The sequence below is a fragment of the Mytilus edulis genome, chromosome 14 (genome assembly GCF_963676685.1).
Source record: "Mytilus edulis chromosome 14, xbMytEdul2.2, whole genome shotgun sequence".
In the NCBI taxonomy this organism is placed as follows: Eukaryota; Metazoa; Mollusca; class Bivalvia; order Mytilida; family Mytilidae; genus Mytilus; species Mytilus edulis.
In genome coordinates, this window is record NC_092357.1 from 24122736 (window position 1) to 24144355 (window position 21620).

Genomic DNA, 21620 nt, shown 5'->3' on the forward strand with positions numbered 1-21620 from the left:
GTCAGCAAATTTTGAAAAATATCATAAGAACCATAAGAGCTACGGTTCCGCATGCATCTAGCATGGACCTCAAACACATCATTCTCACTTCTGTAGGACTTTTAATAGTTGTTTTTTATAGTGAACCAAATGTTATTTGTGTCATAAATCGGATTGAAATATATGAATCATTTGTAAAATCTGATCCATCCATTGATAAACAAGAACATGTTTGATGTATTGACAATGATCGACTTTGTATTTCTACAGATGTTAGATGTGTTGACAATGATGGACTTTGTATTTCCTCTTTTGTTTGATGTGTTGATAATTATCGATTTTGTATTTCTTCAGGTGTTTGATGGGTTGACAATGATCGATCTTGTATTTCTTCAGGTGTTTGGTGTGTTTATAATGATCGATTTTGTATTTCTACATTTGTTTAATTTGTTGACAATGATCGATTTTGTATTTCTTCAGGTGTTTGATGTGTTAACTATGATCGATTTTGTATTTTTCAGGTGTTTGATGTGTTAACTATGATCGGTTTTGTATTTTTCAGGTGTTTGATGTGTTAACTATGATCGATTTTGTATTTTTCAGGTGTTTGATGTGTTAACTATGATCGGTTTTGTATTTTTCAGGTGTTTGATGTGTTAACTATGATCGATTTTGTATTTCATCGGGTGTTAGATGTGTTGACAATGATCGATTTTGTATTTCCTCAGGTGTTTGATGTGTTGACAATGATCATTTTTGTATTTCTTCAGGTGTTTGCCCTCCAGGACAACTTACTTGTATTATAGATGGTACATGTGTACCTGCAACAAAGATATGTGATGAGATAGCCGACTGTATGACAGGAGAAGACGAATATTTGTGCATATCTGGAGGTAAAGTTTATTGTTTAGTTTCGAAGATATAACCACCAGTAATCATTTGATATGATTTATTTGATTACATAACCTGTGTCCCATCGTATGGCGTATATATATCCCAAGGAATAAGTGTTTTCAAATTATTAAAAGGAGTGTCCACAGGCACAAAAAAAGTAGAAAAGAATTCAAACAGAGTTAAAGGAAAAACTACAGTCGACACAACATACGTTTTACGATCGCCATCCATAATATGGTGGAACCGTATAATATGTCTGTCTCTTTTTAATTGCGGAACCATTTTCTTCGAAAAATGCCTGTACAAAGTTTGGAATATGGCAGTTAATTCTCACTTGTTCCGTTGATTGGTAGCATTTGACTTTGAAGAAGATTGGTGTGTCACGCATTTCTCCCTGATTTAATTTTTACCTTGATTTTAATCATCTTTCGAAACTTTTGAGATTGTGTCACCTAAAACATCTTTTGTTTCTATTTTAAACCAGAAAATGCAGAGAAATATAATGTTGCACTTCAGTGTTCATGTCGTTCATTTAATTTCCTCTTATAGTTGATGTTTCCCTCGGTTTCAGTTTGTAACCTGGATTTGTTTTCTCTCAATCGATTTATGACTTTTGAACACCGGTATACTACTGTTGCCTTTATTTATATATTTAAATTATCATTCTTTTCAGACGGGTGTGACGCACACACAGGTCGTTTTGCTTGTGAAGGCGAATGTTATATGGTGACTATTAAATGTGATGGAACGGATGATTGTGGTTCCGATGAACAGGGATGCACAGGTAAGTGGTCCAACAACTAACATGGCCTACAGAAACGTTCATTGTATATCACTCTGCCTTTGTGCCAGGACCGGAAATTATATTTTCCAAAATGTTCGACCCAAAAACAACTTGAAGCCACGTTTGTACTTTTTTGTATGTGTTATTCATTCTAATATACGACCTTTGTATCGTCAATCAGTAAAGATCAGTATAATCACAGTATATCTTCGTTTAGCACAAACTGTAATACACATGATTCGCTTTTCTGCGTTACGCCCACCTTATTTATACTACCAGATAAAGTCAATTTGGGAAAGTCAAAACCAACGTTTTAGGTAGACCAAGCTTCATGTTCAATACAATTATCTCTATTGTAATGCAAAAAAAATCAAATCCATTTCAGTCATTATATGGTGTCAAATTTCAAAACAACGAAATCCGCGAAATGATGTTATCTTCGTTGGGTAAAAAGGGTGACAACGTATGTATGATTTCGGCATACAATGTAAGCATTGGGCGTTTTCAGGCTTCTTGTACATCTAAGAATGTATTAAAATTGGATAAAAAGGACATTTCAAGGTGAAAAATGTAAGCTTTGTTATTTATCATTGAATAAGATAATATTGTTAATATTATTATACGTTCGGGTAATATGGAATAGTAAAAAACAGTATCGTGTGTATAGAGATTCATGTTTGACAATATTATTTTTTGTCCTATTAGATAAAAGAAAAAAATATTCAAGTCAGCCATAGATTTGTGTTCATTCAACCGTGGGCTTGGCATTTATATTTGTATTTTACCCCTCGTTATTGCTCGGGATAAAATAATTGAATATAAATGCCCAACCAATGGTTAAATGAAAATAGATCTACGGCTGCCATGAATGATATCATAAATGAAGCATATTATGCTCAACATTCATATGAATAAATGGATACATATGTGTGGTTTTAAATGTCAACAAGATAGCCATTCAGCGTGACAAAAGAAACCTACATTGCATAACACTGAATACGAAATTGAATAAGTGTTTTGGGTTTGACCCACCATTTTCTTCGGAAAATAACTGTATAAAGTCATGCATATTAAAGGGCGTTTTGTATTTGTTCTGTCGGTTGATATAGCCTTACTTTTGAGTTTATCAGTGTTTAAATTTAAAATCGTTTTAAATTATAATGGGGTTCGGTATGTTTGTTAATACTGTTTTGAATAATATATGTAATCTGTCAAGTACTTAATCGGTCCGAGGTGATGAGAAGTAGAAATATTATAATAATGCAACCGAGACTATCAAATCATGCTACCAACACTAAATGTTCACTAATGGGAATAGAAATATGATGTTAACCGCCTTGTTTTCGACTTTAGATACACAAACATAACTGTATATGCAGAGATTTAAACAATGTTTGTTTCAGAATTTAAACACCACCCTTTTAATCTCAATCTGTGTTATAATGGAAAGTGAAACAAAACAAACAATAAAATTACGTAAAAGAAAAACTGAACCTTCAAAAATTCAGTAAATGATTAAAGGAGCAACAGTCTTAATTTTGACAAGAAATTGTTAAAGAAGATGTCCATGACTTGCACATGTCACGTCATAATAGCAAAAGATAAAGATAGTAACAATTTAGTTCTTCTAAAAGAAATATTAATTAATAAAAGTGAGATGTGGAAGAAATGTTTCAGTACTAGATTGCACACTTGAATGAATTTAGCTTCTTTGTTATCCATAGCATCCCAAAATATTCTATAGATTCTTGTACAACACAACTTGACCTCCAAAACCGTGTCTCAGATTTCCAAAACATCAATAGAACAAATTTTATACCAAATTAAATTTAGTGATCTCTTGTGAATTGATGTTGTAAACTTCATTGAAAGTTTATGAGGGAATGAAATACAATAGGAAAAATCTGAGACAAGGTTTTGGAAGTCAAACTGTGTTGTACAAGAATCTATAAAATATTTTGGGATGCTATGAATAACAAAGAAGCTAGATTCATTCAAGTGTGGACATCACAATATAGCAACTAATTACATAACAATTAATTATGTAATAATTATTTCATATTGAAATTATTACAATTTGAAAGATTAATCCTTCTTCTATCATTTGGTACTCATTTATAAAATTTAAGGAAGGATGAGAGGAATTACATCAGTTTGAAGTTGTCTGATTGGGGATGAAAAATCTTTGTATTGTGCTACCTTAAATTGGATGAAATTTATAATTCTTTAAATTTTGTCAATATCTAGATCCAAGTTATACTCATGACAGAACTGTATATACATAACTCTTAAATGACAAAATATCATTTTATTCCATTAGTCTCTTAAATTGTTTCCCTTCTATGATAAATTTACCGAGTGAGATGAAAATATATTAAAACAAAATGAAATCAACACGTAATAAATTCCATGCGTCCAAAGCACTTTTCTTGATTTGTTTTCATCAGGAACGCTCAAAGCCGAATATTTGAAAGGTATTTGTCAAAAATACAGTAACAGTGATATAGTTATAGATATTATGTTCATGATTACGGGTTTTTCTTATCAATGTTATACGTTGAGTTTTCGAGCGTTCTGTGTGACTCTCAATCTATAATATTGTGTCGTTTGCATAAAAATAATATCAAATGAATTGTTTAATGACTAAAGGGTGTATTGCCAATTTCCAGTGTATTGCTCGGGATGAAATAATCGAAAATAAATGCCCACACATGGTAAAATAAAAAATGATATACGGCTGCCATGAATGATTTCTTGAATAAAGCATATTATGCTCACCATTGTTGCTCTGGTCTCTTTAAATGGTTTCCTGTCATGACAAATTTACCGAGTGAGATGAAAATATATAAGATAATTGTCAAAAATACAGTAACAGTGAAATAGTTTAAGATGTCCTGTTCATGCCATTCGCGTTGTTCTTATTTTATATGTTGAGTTTTCGAGCGTTCTGTGTGACGATCAATCTATAATATTGTGACGATTGCATGAAAATCATATCAGATGAATTGTTTAATTACTACAGGATGTAACGCCAATTTCCAGTGTAATGATGGCAGTTGTATCTCATTTGTAAAAGAGTGTAATGGCATTATCGATTGTCCCAGCGGAGAGGACGAGGGAAGTCAATGTAAGTAGCATATATATAACTTTGATCTGTCTTTCTTATTGTTCCTTTAACATATAACAAGACATTTCAGCTTAAGTTTGAAATAAAGATGTATATGTTGTTTTCTAATCGCACCTTTAACATAGAGCAAGAGACTTCAGTTAAAGTTTAACCAAATGATGTTATATACACATATAGCATGAATATGTTGTTTTTCTAATTGTTCCTTCAACATAGAATAAGACATTTCAGTTTAATTTTAATAGAATGATATGATATATATAGAATGAAATTTAATTCTACAATTGTCCGTTTAACATAGAACACTAGACCTAAGCTTAAATTTATGATGTCATATACATGTATAACATGTAAAGGTTGTTTTTTTAATTGTTTCTAAAACAAAGAACATGCTATTTCGGCTTAAGTTAAACAACTTATCATTAACACTTAGCTTGTTGTAACCTTAAAACTATAAGAACAAAACATAATTACATATATATAACGTGTTTTTTTGTGCTTAAATGTTATAAAATGCATGAAGTGGCAACAAGTTTATGTAGAAATAATCTTTTGTACGAGCTGTAAAATAGTATTATAAGCGAGTCTCACCAGCTTAGTAACGTAGACAGTACACACAAGTATCAAAATTGATGATGCTCTTAGTGTATTGCTTGAATTCTGCAATTTAACATGATTATATATAAAAGCTTTTAATTCGAACTCGAGGTCTTTAACTAATATAAAAACTTACATGGTCTTAATAGGATCAGCAAATTAGAAATCAAAATATAAAAATAACACTTTATAAATGTATAAATGTTGAACATTCGAAACGCTTTTAGGATTCACAAATTAATCTTCACATGCATTCAGTAATCATAAATAATGACAACTTTATTACCATATTATATTAATTATAGGTCAATGTCCTTCTGGTGGATTTAGATGCATCGGTGGAAAGTGCATAGACTATGCGTTGCGTTGTGATAGAAACATCGATTGTCCTGGCGGTGACGATGAAATAGAAGCAGCATGTGGTATGATAGTGATATATGTCGATGAGATAGAATCAATCATGTTTTAGGATATGCATAACCTACAAAGATTGAACAACTTGCGGTTTTTGGTTGGGTTATTGAAGCCCAGTAATTAATATACTATGTAGCATTCCGTACACCATTGTTCGCCATTATTGATTTTTGCCATCCATGTTGTCTGTGTCTCTTCGAATTATAAATTTTTTATTGCCTTTTTATATAATGGATAAGATTGAGCATCCGCCAGTAAGATTTGCATGCCTATTGATCGATCTTTGTGAATAATATGTGATATGTGACAGAAATATAACTACGAGTCAACACTAAAATGTAGTGAGTAATATAGACACTTAAGCTTATTTGTATTAATTACTTAAAGTCGTTCAGGTACCTCGGTGGCTGCGTAGTCTAAGTAGTATGTCATTAGCCTGTCAACACTGAGGTTGTGAGTTCCAATCCTTCAATTAATATTAAATAAGTAAACATTTCATCAATTTATCGGATATTTTATTTGTATCTTAACGTCTTATTTAAGAGCATTTTTTTATTATTTCTCTTACACATGATTACGGGGGAAAAAACACATTATATTCCCTTCTTTATACGGATTTTCGCTGCTCGTTTTTAAAATATCAAGATTTTTAAAAGACTGTTATCTATTGCTATTATATAATTAACGGTACCTAAAAAGTAGAAAACAATGACAGTTCTGTGTCCTTGTTTTTTGAGATATGACCAATTAAAAAATTTGCGGGGAATAATTTTTTTCTAGATTTTTCAAACATCTAACATTGGCAACTTTTTTTTTTTTTAAACTATGAAAAAAAACTAGGATTTTATAAGATTATCAAAAATTCAATGATAAAACATCCCCATCGACTCTAATGAAGAGTCAGTAAAAATCCTTGGTGCATTGAAAACCACTACAAAAAGTACAATGAAGAGTCATAATTCATGTGTCAAATCCGAATTAGAAAAAAAAAACACTGCGGATAGAGTGAACTGGAATAAAAGTTGCATGTTATGAGGAAGAATTGGAGTCTGAATTTTGAAGTCAAATAAACCCTGTTTGTTATGATGAGTCAGAATCACAACCGAGTGTCATTAGGAGTAAACTAGAGAACCAGAATTAACACACATTGTGATGGGTAGTCATATCAATACACAGTGCGCTGAGGATTCGTCATGGTTAATCAGAATTATAACTGAGTATATCTAATAGAAAAAGGTTTAATAGGGATCAGAATACATTGGAAAAAAAGAAGTAAGTTTGTCAACATATTTTTCATTGCATTCATTTGTAAAGAGATGTTTATTTCATAGGATGAACACTTCTTTCAATTTTATAGCTCTCACAACGAAACCAATCACGACAACAGTAGCTACAACAACACAACTGACAACAACACTACCGACAACAACACAACCGACAACAACACGACCGACAACAACAAAACAGACAACAACACTACCGACAACAGCAGCTACAACAACAAAACCGACAACAGTACAGGCATCCACAACACAGATGACAACAACTAAGACGACAATACAGCCAACAGGTACTTAATGAAATAGGAGAATTGGAACTAACGGAATCATTGATATATGATTGGTTATAAGAGATCCATTTGCGATAAAAATATAAAATATGATATATAATATATATGTGTGTGGCAGCACTAAGGGTGAGAACTAATAGCGTGTTCATTGAAGCTGTATTTTTAAATATGACCACTATTTTCCTACCTTAACAAGGTAATAATCAAGTAATATTCGTACGTTCATTATACAGATGAATGGCACAATAAAATATGTGTAACCATTTGAGGTCGTTCAGTTATATAAATATGAACTACTAGGGCAATCCAACGCAGAGCAGTTGGAAGGCCTGTTCATTTATAAAACACTTGTCTGTTGTACAAAATGATAAGCCTAGTACCTCTAATTAACTATTTTAAGGAAGTTGAAAATAAAAGACCAACAGTTCTTCCAAAACTGACCGATACCTTCTATGTAAGGGGATAGGTTTGGTTGGTGGGTTGAGTTGGTTGAATAGCCTTAGTGATTATAGGTATACAACATTAATGGACAGAAATAATTTACATAACATTTGCTGCGTCTGCCATTAATTTTTATCAGTTTACGGAATTGTTGTGTCAGATATTTTTGAACTTTTAAGGAGGAAACTTTTTGTTTACTCACAATTTATTAAACAAGTGTTTTATACAAATAATGAGTTAATTTGCATAATTCGCTAATTGATAATTGGTGTGAAAAAATCCTTCTTAAAATTATGTTAGCTCTTGTTTATACTTTTAGATCTAAGATCACGGCATGCATTTGTATTCGGTTAGTGTGTTCATGAGTGTTTGTCGTTTTGACAGTTACACCATGGGTCAATATTATTTGTTGACAAATGTTTGCCTAAAGTTCAATTTGCAGCCTCATCGTCCCATGTATGTCCGTGATCTAATATTACTTGTAATATTATGTTCCAATGTACATTAATCCCTTATCTTCATGATAAACATGTTTTCAAACGAACATTGATTTGTAATAATTTTTAATATATATTTTAAATTTAATGAAAACTGTGAAATTCTTTACAAAACTTTGTTTCTGACCCTTTTACTTGGATGTCGGAGTGCAAATATTTTTTGTGTATTCAAAACATCAGCTTAACTGGATTTGCTTTCAGTTGATCGGATACCTCCGGTCTGATGAATAAAATAAAAGATTTTCTTTTTTTTTTTGTTGATGTTCATTCAAGTGTAACACTACGTTAACGATAAGAGCGCTAAAACAATGTGTAATCCCAACGCCAAAACAATAATTTCTGAAAAAGTTGTAAAAACAACGCATTTAAGTAATATATGAAGCCATCTGACCACACATTTCATTTAACCATATAATTTTTAATTATCTTGATTATTAATTTATTGTCGACACCTTTTAAATGCTGTTTATTCGATCGAGTATTGATTTTCTATCAAAATTTAAACATGTAACAAGTTTAAGGTTAAAAAGCTGTGTTTACTTAAAATTTCTGAGAAGCCCGTTCTAATACTTTCAATAAAAAATTTTTAAAAAACCAATAACGATGTTTTAACCAGAGCTTTTTTTTCCAAACGGATATCCTGACATGATATTTGAGACCCCTCATGGGGTTGTCCAAGTAATCACATAATCACACATTATTTGCCAATATAATCACATATTTATTAAATATTTTTTTAAACAAGTTATCAAATAATCAAAAATACAGTCCTGGATTATAAAATAATCAAATAATCATGAAATATTTGGTCTGGTAATCAAATAATCACTATAAAAACGGACAAGTAATCACATAATTATAAACCCAATAAGGAGGCTCATATTTTCTTAAATCTTTTTCAGTAAAAATGGAAAGCATACACTCCAATGTACCCGCAAAATATAAATGGGTTTAGACAATGAAATCAGATATCTCGTTACCTACATTACGACAAATGTCTGTGTATTCGTCAGTAAAAATGTAAAAGGAGTTGTTAAAGTTAACATAGGCTTTCTAAATGTTTGTTATCTTAGTATTAAATATGACTGACAATCATGCATCGTAACATTTTTTTTCTCTCAATAATATAATCAATTTAGTAACAAAGGACACTTTAGAATAATGCTAATTTAAGCCAGGTATTCAAATCTCGTTTATAGTTGTAGTTTTTCACATCGAAATGTTTTAGCTTTTCTTTAAATACGATAATTATGACAGATATTTAGTAGTCTCTTCAAAATTATTCACAATTTTCCTAAACTCGTGCGTGATGAGAGCTTGACATAGTGTAAAAGCAACGATTCTTAGTTGTTCAAAAGCATACCAAAGGGACATTGAGGGTTGGGATTCCGCTAACATGTTTAGCCCCGCCACATTCTGTATGAATGTACCTGTCAGGAGCTTGTAATTCAGTAGGTGTCGTTTGTTGCTGTACTACATATTTGTTTTTCGTCCAATTTTTTGTACATAAATTAGGCCGTTAGTTACCTCGTTTGAATTGTTTTACATTTGTCATTTCGGGGCCTTTTATAGCTGACTATGCGGTATGGGCTTTGTTAATTGTTGAAGGCCGTACGGTGACCTATAGTTGTTAATTTCTTTGTCATTTGTTCTCCTGCGAAGAGTTGTCTTATTGGCAATTATACCACATCTTCTTTTTTATATTGACAACACCATTGCTAAAAAGGAAAAAAAACTGGGGGTGATCTCAGGTGCCCCGGAAGGATAAGCAAATCCTGCTCCATATGTGACACCCGCCGTTTTACTCCTATAAAATACGATGATAAGTTATATCAAATGATCAAAAATGTTCATGCATGCATGTTTCATCATGTTGATGCATGCATGTTTGTATTGTCATAAAAGTTCCTTCTCTTTTTTTAAAACCTCACAAATCCTGCAATGTATATCTAAAAGCTATAAAGTTATAATGCCTTGAATTTTTATTCACATTATTGTTCATTTTTTTAAATTTTAGAATGTGGATTAGATATTGTAAGAGACTATTTAAATGGATGCTCGGGTAAGTAATTGGAACTTATATTGTAATAATCTATTTATAGTTTCGGTAAATAGTAAACTTTTTAATAAATATAAACACATGCAAACCCAGCAATGAGTGAATAATTGTTTATAATTAATATTTTTCACCCGCTGTGCACATAAATAAAGGCAACAGTAGTATACCGCTGTTCCATAGTCATAAATCGATTAAGCGAAAACAAATCCGGGTTACAAACTAAAACTGAGGGAAACACATCTATACTACTAAAGGAAGAGACCGATTTCATTGAGCCGCAACTCATCTGAAACCATACAAAGTCGGAAATATTTGTGATATGACGTATATATGTAGTGTTTTGTACTTCCTAAATTTGTCTTTAAAACAAATTTTTTTTCCACAGAAAACGTCAATTTTTCAGAAAATATCCAAGTTCGGAGACCGTTATCGATCCGTGTCTTATACGCTTTCGCGCATGCTTATATTTAATTTATTGCGTTACTCATTTTGATCCCTTTCTGTATCCGAACGGATTTTACGTAGCTCATACTGGTATTGAGTTAAAAGGGTAAAAAACTACTGAAAATCACACTTTTCCTAATTTTCTTAGTGTATTTAATATTTTTATTTTCCAACCGAGCTGAATTGGGTCTTTTGTAGTATGTTCCTCATTTTCATCTCTTTAAAGAAATAGAATTAAATACATTAACCGTGTGTAAATCCTTACTGTGTCCACCTTATTACTGTGTCCACACTCTTTGTTTCAACACTTGCCCAGTTGTACCCCTATTTCGCGGGCATCTTCTAGTCAACTATAAGAGGAAAATAACAGAACAACAGAAACACTGAACTGCAACAAAAACAAACTCCAACATACATATGACGGCTTATTTGATAACAACTGCCATATTCCTGACTTGGTACAGGACATTTTAAGAAAATATAAACATATGGTTGCAATATATGTTTTATAGCTCATAATGAACATCTGTTACCTCTAGTTTGGTTGCATAAACGTGGATAATTTCCCAGTAGATTGATCTAGTCATTGGACACTTTTCAAACTTCGATATAAAGAAATGTTTTACAGCTTATTTTGTGATGTCAATATAACGAGAAAAAATGATTATAGTATAATGTAGAGTTTTCCTATTTTTTTCTTCATTCAGGTACTATGTAATCGTACTAAACTTCCTAATATTCTAAAAATCACGCATTTCAGGTGCAACTAGTGTTGGAATGAGCATCATGGTGTTTGGACTTTGTGTAGTTGGAGCAATGTACGTGATTACTTGACGGATGAGGATTTAAAAGGGACTGAATATCAAATATAATGTTTATTCCTTAATTTTGCTTGGTTTTCTCAGGAACTCTATATATAACGTTTATCAATGTTTATGTTACATTTCATAATAGTCATTGTATTTTCACATTAATGTGGTAACAAGTGTGCATATCTTCATTATTTTATGTATTTATTTTATTTATTACCTCGTTATCAATGGACATATTTAACATCTTTTCTTGGGAATTTATTTGAACAACATGTCATACATGTACATAACATGGTAATATGCCAAATGTTAGTCGCACTAACCGAAACTCTTTACAAATATTAAAATTATTAAATGTTAACCGTAATATGAATTTAACAATAACATTCACCATATTCAATCAATGAAAAATTTGAATCTTTGCAATATTTTCAATTTTCCGAATGAAACTTTTGAATTTATGAATCCGATTATCTGTGTACGAAATAAGAATGTTTTGTAGATATTGGTAGTAGTTGAAAACACGTGCTTATGTTTTGACCATTTTTAGTAATCATTTCACAGAATATGATACGATTGCTATTGTTCCTGGTCAGTTAATAAAATACAAACATCAAAAGTTGATTGATTAACTTTGATTTAAGGCGCGATAGTTGGGTTTAATGTTTACTTAATGCTTGTTATTTAACTTATAAGGTACTAATGTGTTTGTTGTCTAATGTATTAATCATTTTAATCCTTTCATTCTCCAAAAGCAATATAGCGGAATACATATTCGGAACTTATTATTTCTTTTTTTCTATTTTTTTAATGTATCGACGAATTTTCACTTGAAAAAAACAATAAATGATTATTCAATCTCACTTTGTTACGATTAATTTCCCCCAAGCTCATTATACAAAAAAAAATCGTTAAGATTTTTGTATAACTCATCAAAAGCGTTATTGTTTAAGTAGATATACAACTTATTTATTAGAACATAACTTAAAATATGTTCCTATACAAAATGACTACTTAGGGTTCAACCCATTAGACCGTAAAAGCCGCTGTGGAAAATTAATATACATTACGACGTAGCACTGACAATTAATAAAACAGGCGACAGTATTAATTATATGAGTTACAACTTAGTGAAGATATATGTAACAAGGTAATAATCTTCTTGGAGCATTGTTATGACTATGGCCGTAGAAATGGAGATGTAGAATGCCAGGATGATGAGTGGAATAAAACTGACCTGATTGTTGTTTCTCTAAAAAAAATTACTAATCATGGCTTCATAATGCAATATATCAGCCTATAAATATGAAAAGAGTGGGAATGTAAACATCAAGCTTGCAACAATCATGACAATGCATATGTTAGCAACAGAATTTTACCAAAGTTAAAATCAAATAAATTGTTTCAGAATCGAGGTCGCTAAAAGTGAGGGAACCAAATAAACTCTAAAAGGACCGAGACCGGATGCGTTGACTGAGTAAGCATCTTCAATGACAGAACAACTTTAATTCTAACACATTTATCAAGATAAGATGAAACTTAACAGCATATACAATGTCTTTTTGACTCCTGTATTTTTCCAAATTGACAAATAATTAGTGACTACTAAATATGCTGTGTTCACTATGAAATTGTCAAATGAAGAGTTAATATAAAGGAAAAAACAACATCGATGTCATTGCAAGTTGGTCGATCGACAAATCTATTTTACAGATGACGACGAATGTGTTATAATTGTCGTAACAACAATCCAGACATTTTGTCCTCGAATGCGACCTATCAAATTATCAACATACTTGCACTTACATGAAATAACACAATAGGTGCCACATGTGAAGCAGGATCTGCTAACTCTTCCGGAGCACCTGATATTTCCCCTTGGTTTCCGGTGGGGTTTGTGTTATTTGGTCGGTATATTTCTATGTTGTGTTTTGTAGGGTGTTGTTCGTCTTATGGTCGTTTTGTTTTTTTATTTGGTTTCAAAAAATTTACAATAGATTTTGGGCAATTTTCAAAGCTATACAATTTTGAGATCCCTATGTTCCCAAACTCCTCATTTGTAACAAGAAAATTTAAACGTGTGAAATGTATGCTTTTAATTGGCAAATGTCTACCCAAATGCAAGTTGCTGTTTAACAACATGAACAATTATAGTTAACAATTTCTACAAAAGGTGGACAATCAGTTTATCATATGCACTTCAGACATTATAAGGCGAAGGAAACAACAAATCCTTAATATTTGATAACGTTCTAAAGGGATGGAAATACTTTATGCTCAGTCGAATTTTTAAGATCATATTGAGGATGGATCAAATACTGATTAGTTAAACAGGTCCACATAATCGACATGCCCTATTTGTAAAACACGTACCTAAAAAAAGTAAATAACAAAAAAAAACGAACTCCAAGGAAAATTCAAAACGAAAGTCCATTATCAAATGGCAAAATTAAAAGCTCAAACACGTCAAACGAATAGAAAACAACTGTCATATTCCTGACTTGGTACAGGCATATTTCCTTATGTAGAAAATGGTGAATTCAACCTGGTTTTATAGCTAGCTAAATCTCGTACTTGTATGACAGTTGCAAAGAATTACATTATATTGACAATAATGTGTGAGTAAAACTTACAGACATTATAGGTAAAATTGTCCAAAGTTGGGGTTCAGCAGTCAACATTGTGTTATAATACTAATCACTATAAAAACAAACAACTATGCCAGAAAGAAAATCAAAATGGCATTTAGACACTCTATAGACAAATCACACATTAGGCAAAAATGAAAGACGACAAGTGATTTATCATTTACGCACGTTCAATTTTGTATAAGTATCATTCTTAATTTCACGAATTCGATTCTTAGTGTTGTGTTAAAATAAGAGCACGTGAGAATACACCCGATTTGTGGTAAGGTTCGTTTGCTCATTTTCAGTTTGCTATGTTGTAAATATGTACTGTTGTTTGTCTTTTGGCCGTTTTTCGTTGTTTTTTTTTTTTGTTTTTTTTGTTTTTTTTTGCCATGACCTTGTCAGTTTGTTTTCGCCTTTCTTTTATGGAACATACATTGCATTCCGTAAAGGATTTAAGCCGATTACAGTCCATGCTATAAAATATTAAACAGGTCTGAGGCCGCTGGCCGAAGACCTGTGCAATATTTTACAGAATGGACTGTTAGAGCCTTATGTCTTTCTTGATAAAGTATTTAACATGTCATAAAAGGTGAAGAAACAACCAAATACAAACTTTCGTTAATATTGGTTTTCTTCAAGTGTGTAAATTTGTGGATGAACTTTATTTGAATTATCCTACATGTTGGCTCCTTTAAACAGTAGCTCAACTTAAACAATAGACAAAAATAAAGTACAGTTGAAGGTAAACAATTATGATTAAATCTAGCACTTACGTTTATTTAATTGCAAGAGAGTACATCGGTTTAAAAAAAAACGATCACTACGAACAAAGTGCGAATCGGTTACATGATTGATTTGTTTAATAGATAACCTGCGATAACGTGTTCCTTTATTCTGCTTCCCATATTCAACGTCGTTGATAAGCGAAGTTTTGCATTATATTTCTATACAGGCAATGATATCTGATTAAAAAAGAGTCAAACAACGCCGACACTTGAAAATAATAAAACTATTGTAATCCCCTAGTTCATGAAGCAAGTTCTCGACTTGCACTGTACAAACAGGGTGAGTTTAAGTTGTAAATCAAATTCTTGATTACCTATTTTGTCCAATGGAACATGATGTAGCTTGCATCTCAACACTTGGTAAAACATTTACTTTAGATGAACGATTTTTTCTTGATTATGATAATACAATAATTTTACTTATGACCCTTGTGTGGCGACATGATCTATGAAGGATTAGAAGTGTTATTTGATTTATCTTTTTTCATTTTAGTTGTAGCTGAAAATGGTGTTAGGAAGAATGAGAGCAACACCATTGGTCGATTTTTATATCAAAAGATGGACGAGAATAAATCTTTTGCAAAAAGAAATACCCAAAAGCAACAAAAACAAAACTTACAACGACTATTATCAACCAAATTGGTGCTAAAATAGACAACCCAAAACATAAGAAAAATGGCTTTCAAATAAGTATTGGCAGTGTTAAATTCAATTTGAAAGATTTTGGGTTTTTTTTCTCAAGAAACCTGTTTTATTGAGTGACAAAAGTATTGTATTGGAAAGTGACTTCAATAAAAAAAAAAAAACCAATTGTGTAATTGTCATTTGTATTTTCGTTGTAATTTTTTCACATCAAGAAATAAATTGTAGGAATTGATTGATTTTTGTCAGTTCTTGATCTATCATTGACCTGTTAGAAGATGGAGTTATTTTCTTTCAGAACGACAGGTCTTTCTTTTGAAGAATCAACCTGGACGATACCAAGTTTCAATGAAATTTGCTTCAAGGCATAAAATAACGACCTATGTAAGGTCATTATTTTCCTTGATTAAAATGCAAACTATAATTTACTTAAGCATTTAATTCGTTTTATAGGTATCGTCGTGTTTTGTTGACAATTGGGGTTTTACTTTTTAATTTTCAATTTATGATAGGTTTAAGGCAGAAACAATCCTTTCCTCCGTTTATTAGACTCAAAAACCAACAATCGTCGTTGACGCACATTTTAACTATCGGAACAAAAAATGTGAAGTCTGTTAATTTATCGCTACAATAAAGAGACATTATTTGATATGAATTTACTAAATTATGTTAAACTTTTCATAACACTTTTAAAACAAGCCAAATTTAACACTTTCGTATGTAAGATTTTGAAAATCTTATTGATTCAACTTTATGGAAATCATACTTTGACATATGGATTTTCTTTTTCGTGAAAAAAATGTACATGTATCGCGATTTCGTGCCTCTTCGTGTCAGTTTTTTTACTTTTTACATCTATATATACCTTTTTATTTTATCAAATGATCAAATGACTAAATATTCTTATTTTCTATAGAATAACAGCCACATACATAAAATGAGGTGGAGTGGAGTTTTTTTTTATTTAATCATGATTCTCAGTTCCAAAAAAAATGTATTGCCATTCAGAAGAGAGAAAACAACTATTTTGAGCAGTTCGTTAAAAATAAATTAAAAGTAATTTGCTTTTCGGCGATAAAAATGTCATTAAAAAAAGAAAAAACATAGCAACGCCCTTTCTTAAACCAAGTTGATACAATAACTTACTTACAAATTGACTTTCATACAGCGTAACAATTCATTTATTTCTTTCTTCATGCAATTACAGTTATATTTTTAATGTAACTGGATAATGATTTCTAAACTTTATATAGTGAGCTTTACTTCACATTAAAAATGAGCCGTAGGGCGTATTAAAACTTGAACGCATCAGAAAAGAATATCCCGCTTTAGTAGGGTCGGTAAAATAGGATGCAAATCCTGCAAATCTTTGCAGAAAATAATATGTTTTGACGGTATATAAGTAAGATAATGCATATTTTAAGGTGTTTCTTGTCTTATTACACACCGAGGGGTGTCAGGATTGACAAATGTAAGACCAACCGTGACATAATGGTTTCTTACAGGTAAATGATAGTCCAATCACTGAAATAAAGAACGGTACAACAATACAATGACGTCACAACAATGATTTAAATATTAATATAATACATATATAAAAAAATAATATAAGCTAACGCAACCTACCATTATTTTATGACAGTTAGAATATTGATCGAGCTTCTACGCCTCAATCTTATATAGTACTATATATCCACAGAATATAATTAAAATACTGCCCAAGATTGTACATGTTCTACTAATCAACGAAACCAAGGACATTGATGGATGCTCTTTACCCTTCAGTACGTGAAATTGTCGGTTTAGAATAACTGATTACCTAAATACTTTTGGGTTTATAGCGTAATTAGAATACATGTGTATTCCTGTCTTTTCGAGAGAAAAAAATTGAACCACACGAAAAATATTTAATGCTAAAAATAACTCATCCTAGATACCAGGATTATACCTATGTACGATTCGCAAAAGAGACTCATTGAATTGTGACAGTAATTTTACTTAAATGAAGTATATGACTATAAATGTTTAAAATTAATCATTTCTTCAAATATTTACTGTTTTTGGAATTCATATACCAGTAGATTTTACCATCTTTCTTAATTTTGTTGACTTTGTGAATTAAATAACTACAGGGGAAATTTGTTCTACCTTATTTGTCCCCCATTCGTTTCAGAATCTAATGCATTCTAGGTAATGTTTTCAAAAGCGTACGCCACAACGTGTTGGTTGTTTTAAAACGTTCTGAACAATGGAAATCAATCAACCACGTAACGGAAAAAAACAACGTTTCACAGTTTCAATATGCAATTTTAATATTTGAAAATACAGCTCTATTTATACTTATATCTATATGACATATATATGACATATTTGGCATTGAAAAAGACGTGTATTGCTGGTCTTTATCGTGTCTTTTTACGTGTATATTTAATTCAAGCTGGCATAAAATTGAATGTATTGGGATAAGGACTATTATTTGAAACAAACAACTATGCAAGATATGACTTAAACTTTACAGTTTCAGTTTTAGTTAGCTCAGAATTTAAATTGAGAAAGGATGAACGTTAAGATTCTTTTTTATTTAACCAGAAAAACCCTTCGGACGCATGAAATTTATAAAACAAAATAACAAACGTGAAACAAACCAAATCTGATTTCTGTTCAAAACAATATACGAAAACCAAATATAGTAGACTGGAAAAATCGACAACCACTGAATTACAGAATTACGCTGACTTGGGACAGGCACACAGATAATGTGGCAGGGTTAAACATGTTTTCGATCGCAAAACGCTCCAGAAACCTTCGCCAGAGGTGTAACTTCACAACATAAGAACAAATTATAGAAATCAATTGAAAGTTCTTAACATATCATATCAATAGAAATCACAAAAAACAACTAACAAAAACATAAAAGACACAACGTACAGATATGAGAGAACTCGCAGTTGTTGGAAGCTAGTTGAAAGCCAATAACAACTAACTACAAATCATTATGTAAGACTAAATGTCTGAAGTCTTTCTGAATAATCAAAAAGAAAGGATGTCTGAACGAGTGAAACCCTATCTAAAATACCTAATTAAGAAATGTCTCAAATTTATACTTGTTATCATTATATCAGATTTCATCCAAAAAGTATGTCTATAGCTTCATTGTATTTATAACAAATATGAAACTCAACTACAAAATTCCTCTGGCAATTCGAAGTAGTAGATAGCCTTGAAAATATAACTGATTTGATTGCATATTCAAAAATATGAAAAATATATCTAAAACCACTGCCTACAGGTAGTTTTACCATTGATTTTGAAACATTGTAACCATAAAACCATTTAGGATTAAAAACAAATGAACGAAAATCAAATCTATTGCAATGTAAAATGCTAGCTTGTGAAAGGTAAGAATATTATATTACCAAAATTGAAGTTATTGCAGTAATTCTGGTATAAGAGCGGTACGTCCAAGGGAAATGTTTTTGTTTTTCAAAATTGCAACGGGACAATAAGTAGAAAAGGGCATAAGTCGTCATTGAGACACGTGAAATACGCCTTCTGACAGCGATCAAAAGTTCATTTTCAATTAAGATACGACCAGGTCGGTATATAACTTAAACTTTCGCTGATCTATTACTTATACAACAACTTTGAGACATGGCGATAATTTGCTGTAATGGACATTATCATTGATTTGCGGGCTTGCACAAAAATCGGTAGTGAATACTCATACACGAAATAAAATTTAATTTCATAACATATTGAAGCAAAATTTTGGCTTCATCTGAGCATAAATTTGTACCCTTTCCAAACAACTTCTTGAGAGTATAGTAAAGCATTGTATTGATGTGTTTTATGTTATTTTACTTTTGATGTTAGTGAAGTCTGTTAGTCCATTTTTTATATCAACTTGTCTTGTTCTTAGTATTACCCTCTTTGTATAACTTTGTATGATGCCTCGTGTTGAGTGAGTGTCACACGATCTATGGACGATAAAAGAACCCTTGCAAAAAATACTGAGGGTTCCGTTGGTGGCTATCCAAAATAAGGGAAAGTTCACGTTGATTGTTGGTGTATAGCGTGCAGGTGAAGATGGATTCATGACGTCAGAAATTATGTACGATTCGAAATAAGTTCTGCGCATGCGTAAGCGGAAGGGTGTTAAAGAAACTGCATCTTGAATCAACTATTGTGCATAAGTGACCGCAAGTTGTTTTTTTTCCATTTTTTAATATTTCCCACAATTTTCGTTTGTACACTTTGGTAGTGTTATTAATGTATGTGTATCTCGGATTTCTACCTTATGTTTAAATGGTACAATTTCGTGCAAAGTATTGATGAAAAGTGGATTAAAGCTTTACAATAGTTTGGCCTATAAAATTGTTGTGTGTCACTGAAAATTTAAGTCAATCGTTTACCTGGGAACAAAGGTTTGCTGCATTCTGTGGAGTCCGATGGAAGTGCTTTCTTCATGTTCACAAAGAGAAGTAACTGTATTTTTAATGTTAGTACCATGGAAGGTAATTTGCATTGTTTGGAGTTGTGGTGGTTCTTGTATGATTGAAAGTTCAAAGAAGTATAATTTTATGTAAGTTAAGCACACCAACAAACTCAAGTACCCACGAAAATACAATGTTTCCTCAATACATCAAAATAAGTACCACGAAAATAAAAATAAAACTCCTCAATATTAATAATTTTCGAGCACATGACAGAAATGCATTGATCGATTCAGTTTTATCACCGATACTTTAAAGATATATCTATATCAAAATGTAATCTGCATTTGGAACGTGAAACTTAATTTATGGCTATATTTCATTTAAACATATTTTATGTTTAAGATAAGAAAACATATTGCAGGTGTCTCAGGAATCCAGTTCTTACTTTCGTCAGTTTGTCAATGATGTCCAAAAAAAACAAAAACAAAAAAACAGAGGAAATGAAAGAAATAAGTAAAACGTTAAGCGATATATTTTATAGTGTAATAGTTTCCTTGAAATCATTTTTTAAGATTAGGGATGTCTTCGGGTTTACATGGTATCACACGATAACCACAATATTCTCTTTTTTTTACACGTTCCAAGATGGTATTACATGATGGAAAGTTCAATGGTGGATTATTTGCAAATTTGTATATTCATCGAAGGATAAGTTCTCACACGAGACAAAAACTAAACGGAAGATACCAAAGGGAGAACCAAAGAGCATATACTAGTCGACGAGAGACCGACAAAACAATTCATGGAAAATCTAAAATCTGAACAAGTGTCAAATATTTATGCTTTTTTAATTTTAGGCAATTGTCTCTATTCAAAAATCAATTTGCCCATTATTCTCTAGTCTTCAAATATTCGCACCAATATTCTCTATAATTAAGTATTTGCGATAGTTCTCTAATTTTATTTGTTGTGCCCTTTATTCTCTATTCTGCAAATTCCATCGACACCTTCATTAAAACAATTAGTTTTGAATATGAACCTCAAATTAAAAAGGCAAAGTCCGTATAGGCTCAACTTTTTTAAGAAACATTGCAGCCTCAGTTATTCATTAACAGAAATGAAAATCAAAAGGTATAAATATAGAAAAAGACTACCCGATAATTAAACAATCTTAAAAGCACTAGCAGCAATACAAATCTGTTCTTTCGTATCAGCCAAAAGACAAATGAACAACAAATGTATTTAAGAATTAAATGCTGATCGTTGTAATTTTATAGGTCATAGATGCGTTGACCGAACCACATTTTGTATGAAGTGCAAACCCTAGTACAGATATGTCGCCTGTGGTGTCACTATGGTGTCATAACTTAATTATTTACTAAAATTAAGGCGACAATATTTTACCAATGATAAAATCTCGTAAAGGATGGAAAATAAACAAAATAATATAAATGAAGACAGCGCTTCATAAATTTCGTGCATCCAAAGACCTTTCATGGATTAACC

The 21620-nt window shown here is 31.4% G+C and overlaps 1 protein-coding gene across 1 annotated transcript in view; it reads left to right on the forward strand.

Moving 5' to 3' along the window:
- The window catches only part of LOC139504067 (uncharacterized), a 98137-nt gene extending 82447 nt beyond the window's left edge, over positions 1-15690 (forward strand). The window contains exons 20-26 of the mRNA XM_071294125.1: positions 750-872; positions 1547-1657; positions 4680-4784; positions 5687-5803; positions 7153-7365; positions 10321-10365; positions 15530-15690. Coding sequence (XP_071150226.1) covers positions 750-872; positions 1547-1657; positions 4680-4784; positions 5687-5803; positions 7153-7365; positions 10321-10365; positions 15530-15690 — 875 coding nt within the window. The remainder of the gene's footprint in view (positions 1-749; positions 873-1546; positions 1658-4679; positions 4785-5686; positions 5804-7152; positions 7366-10320; positions 10366-15529) is intronic.
- Positions 15691-21620: the final 5930 nt, after the last annotated feature.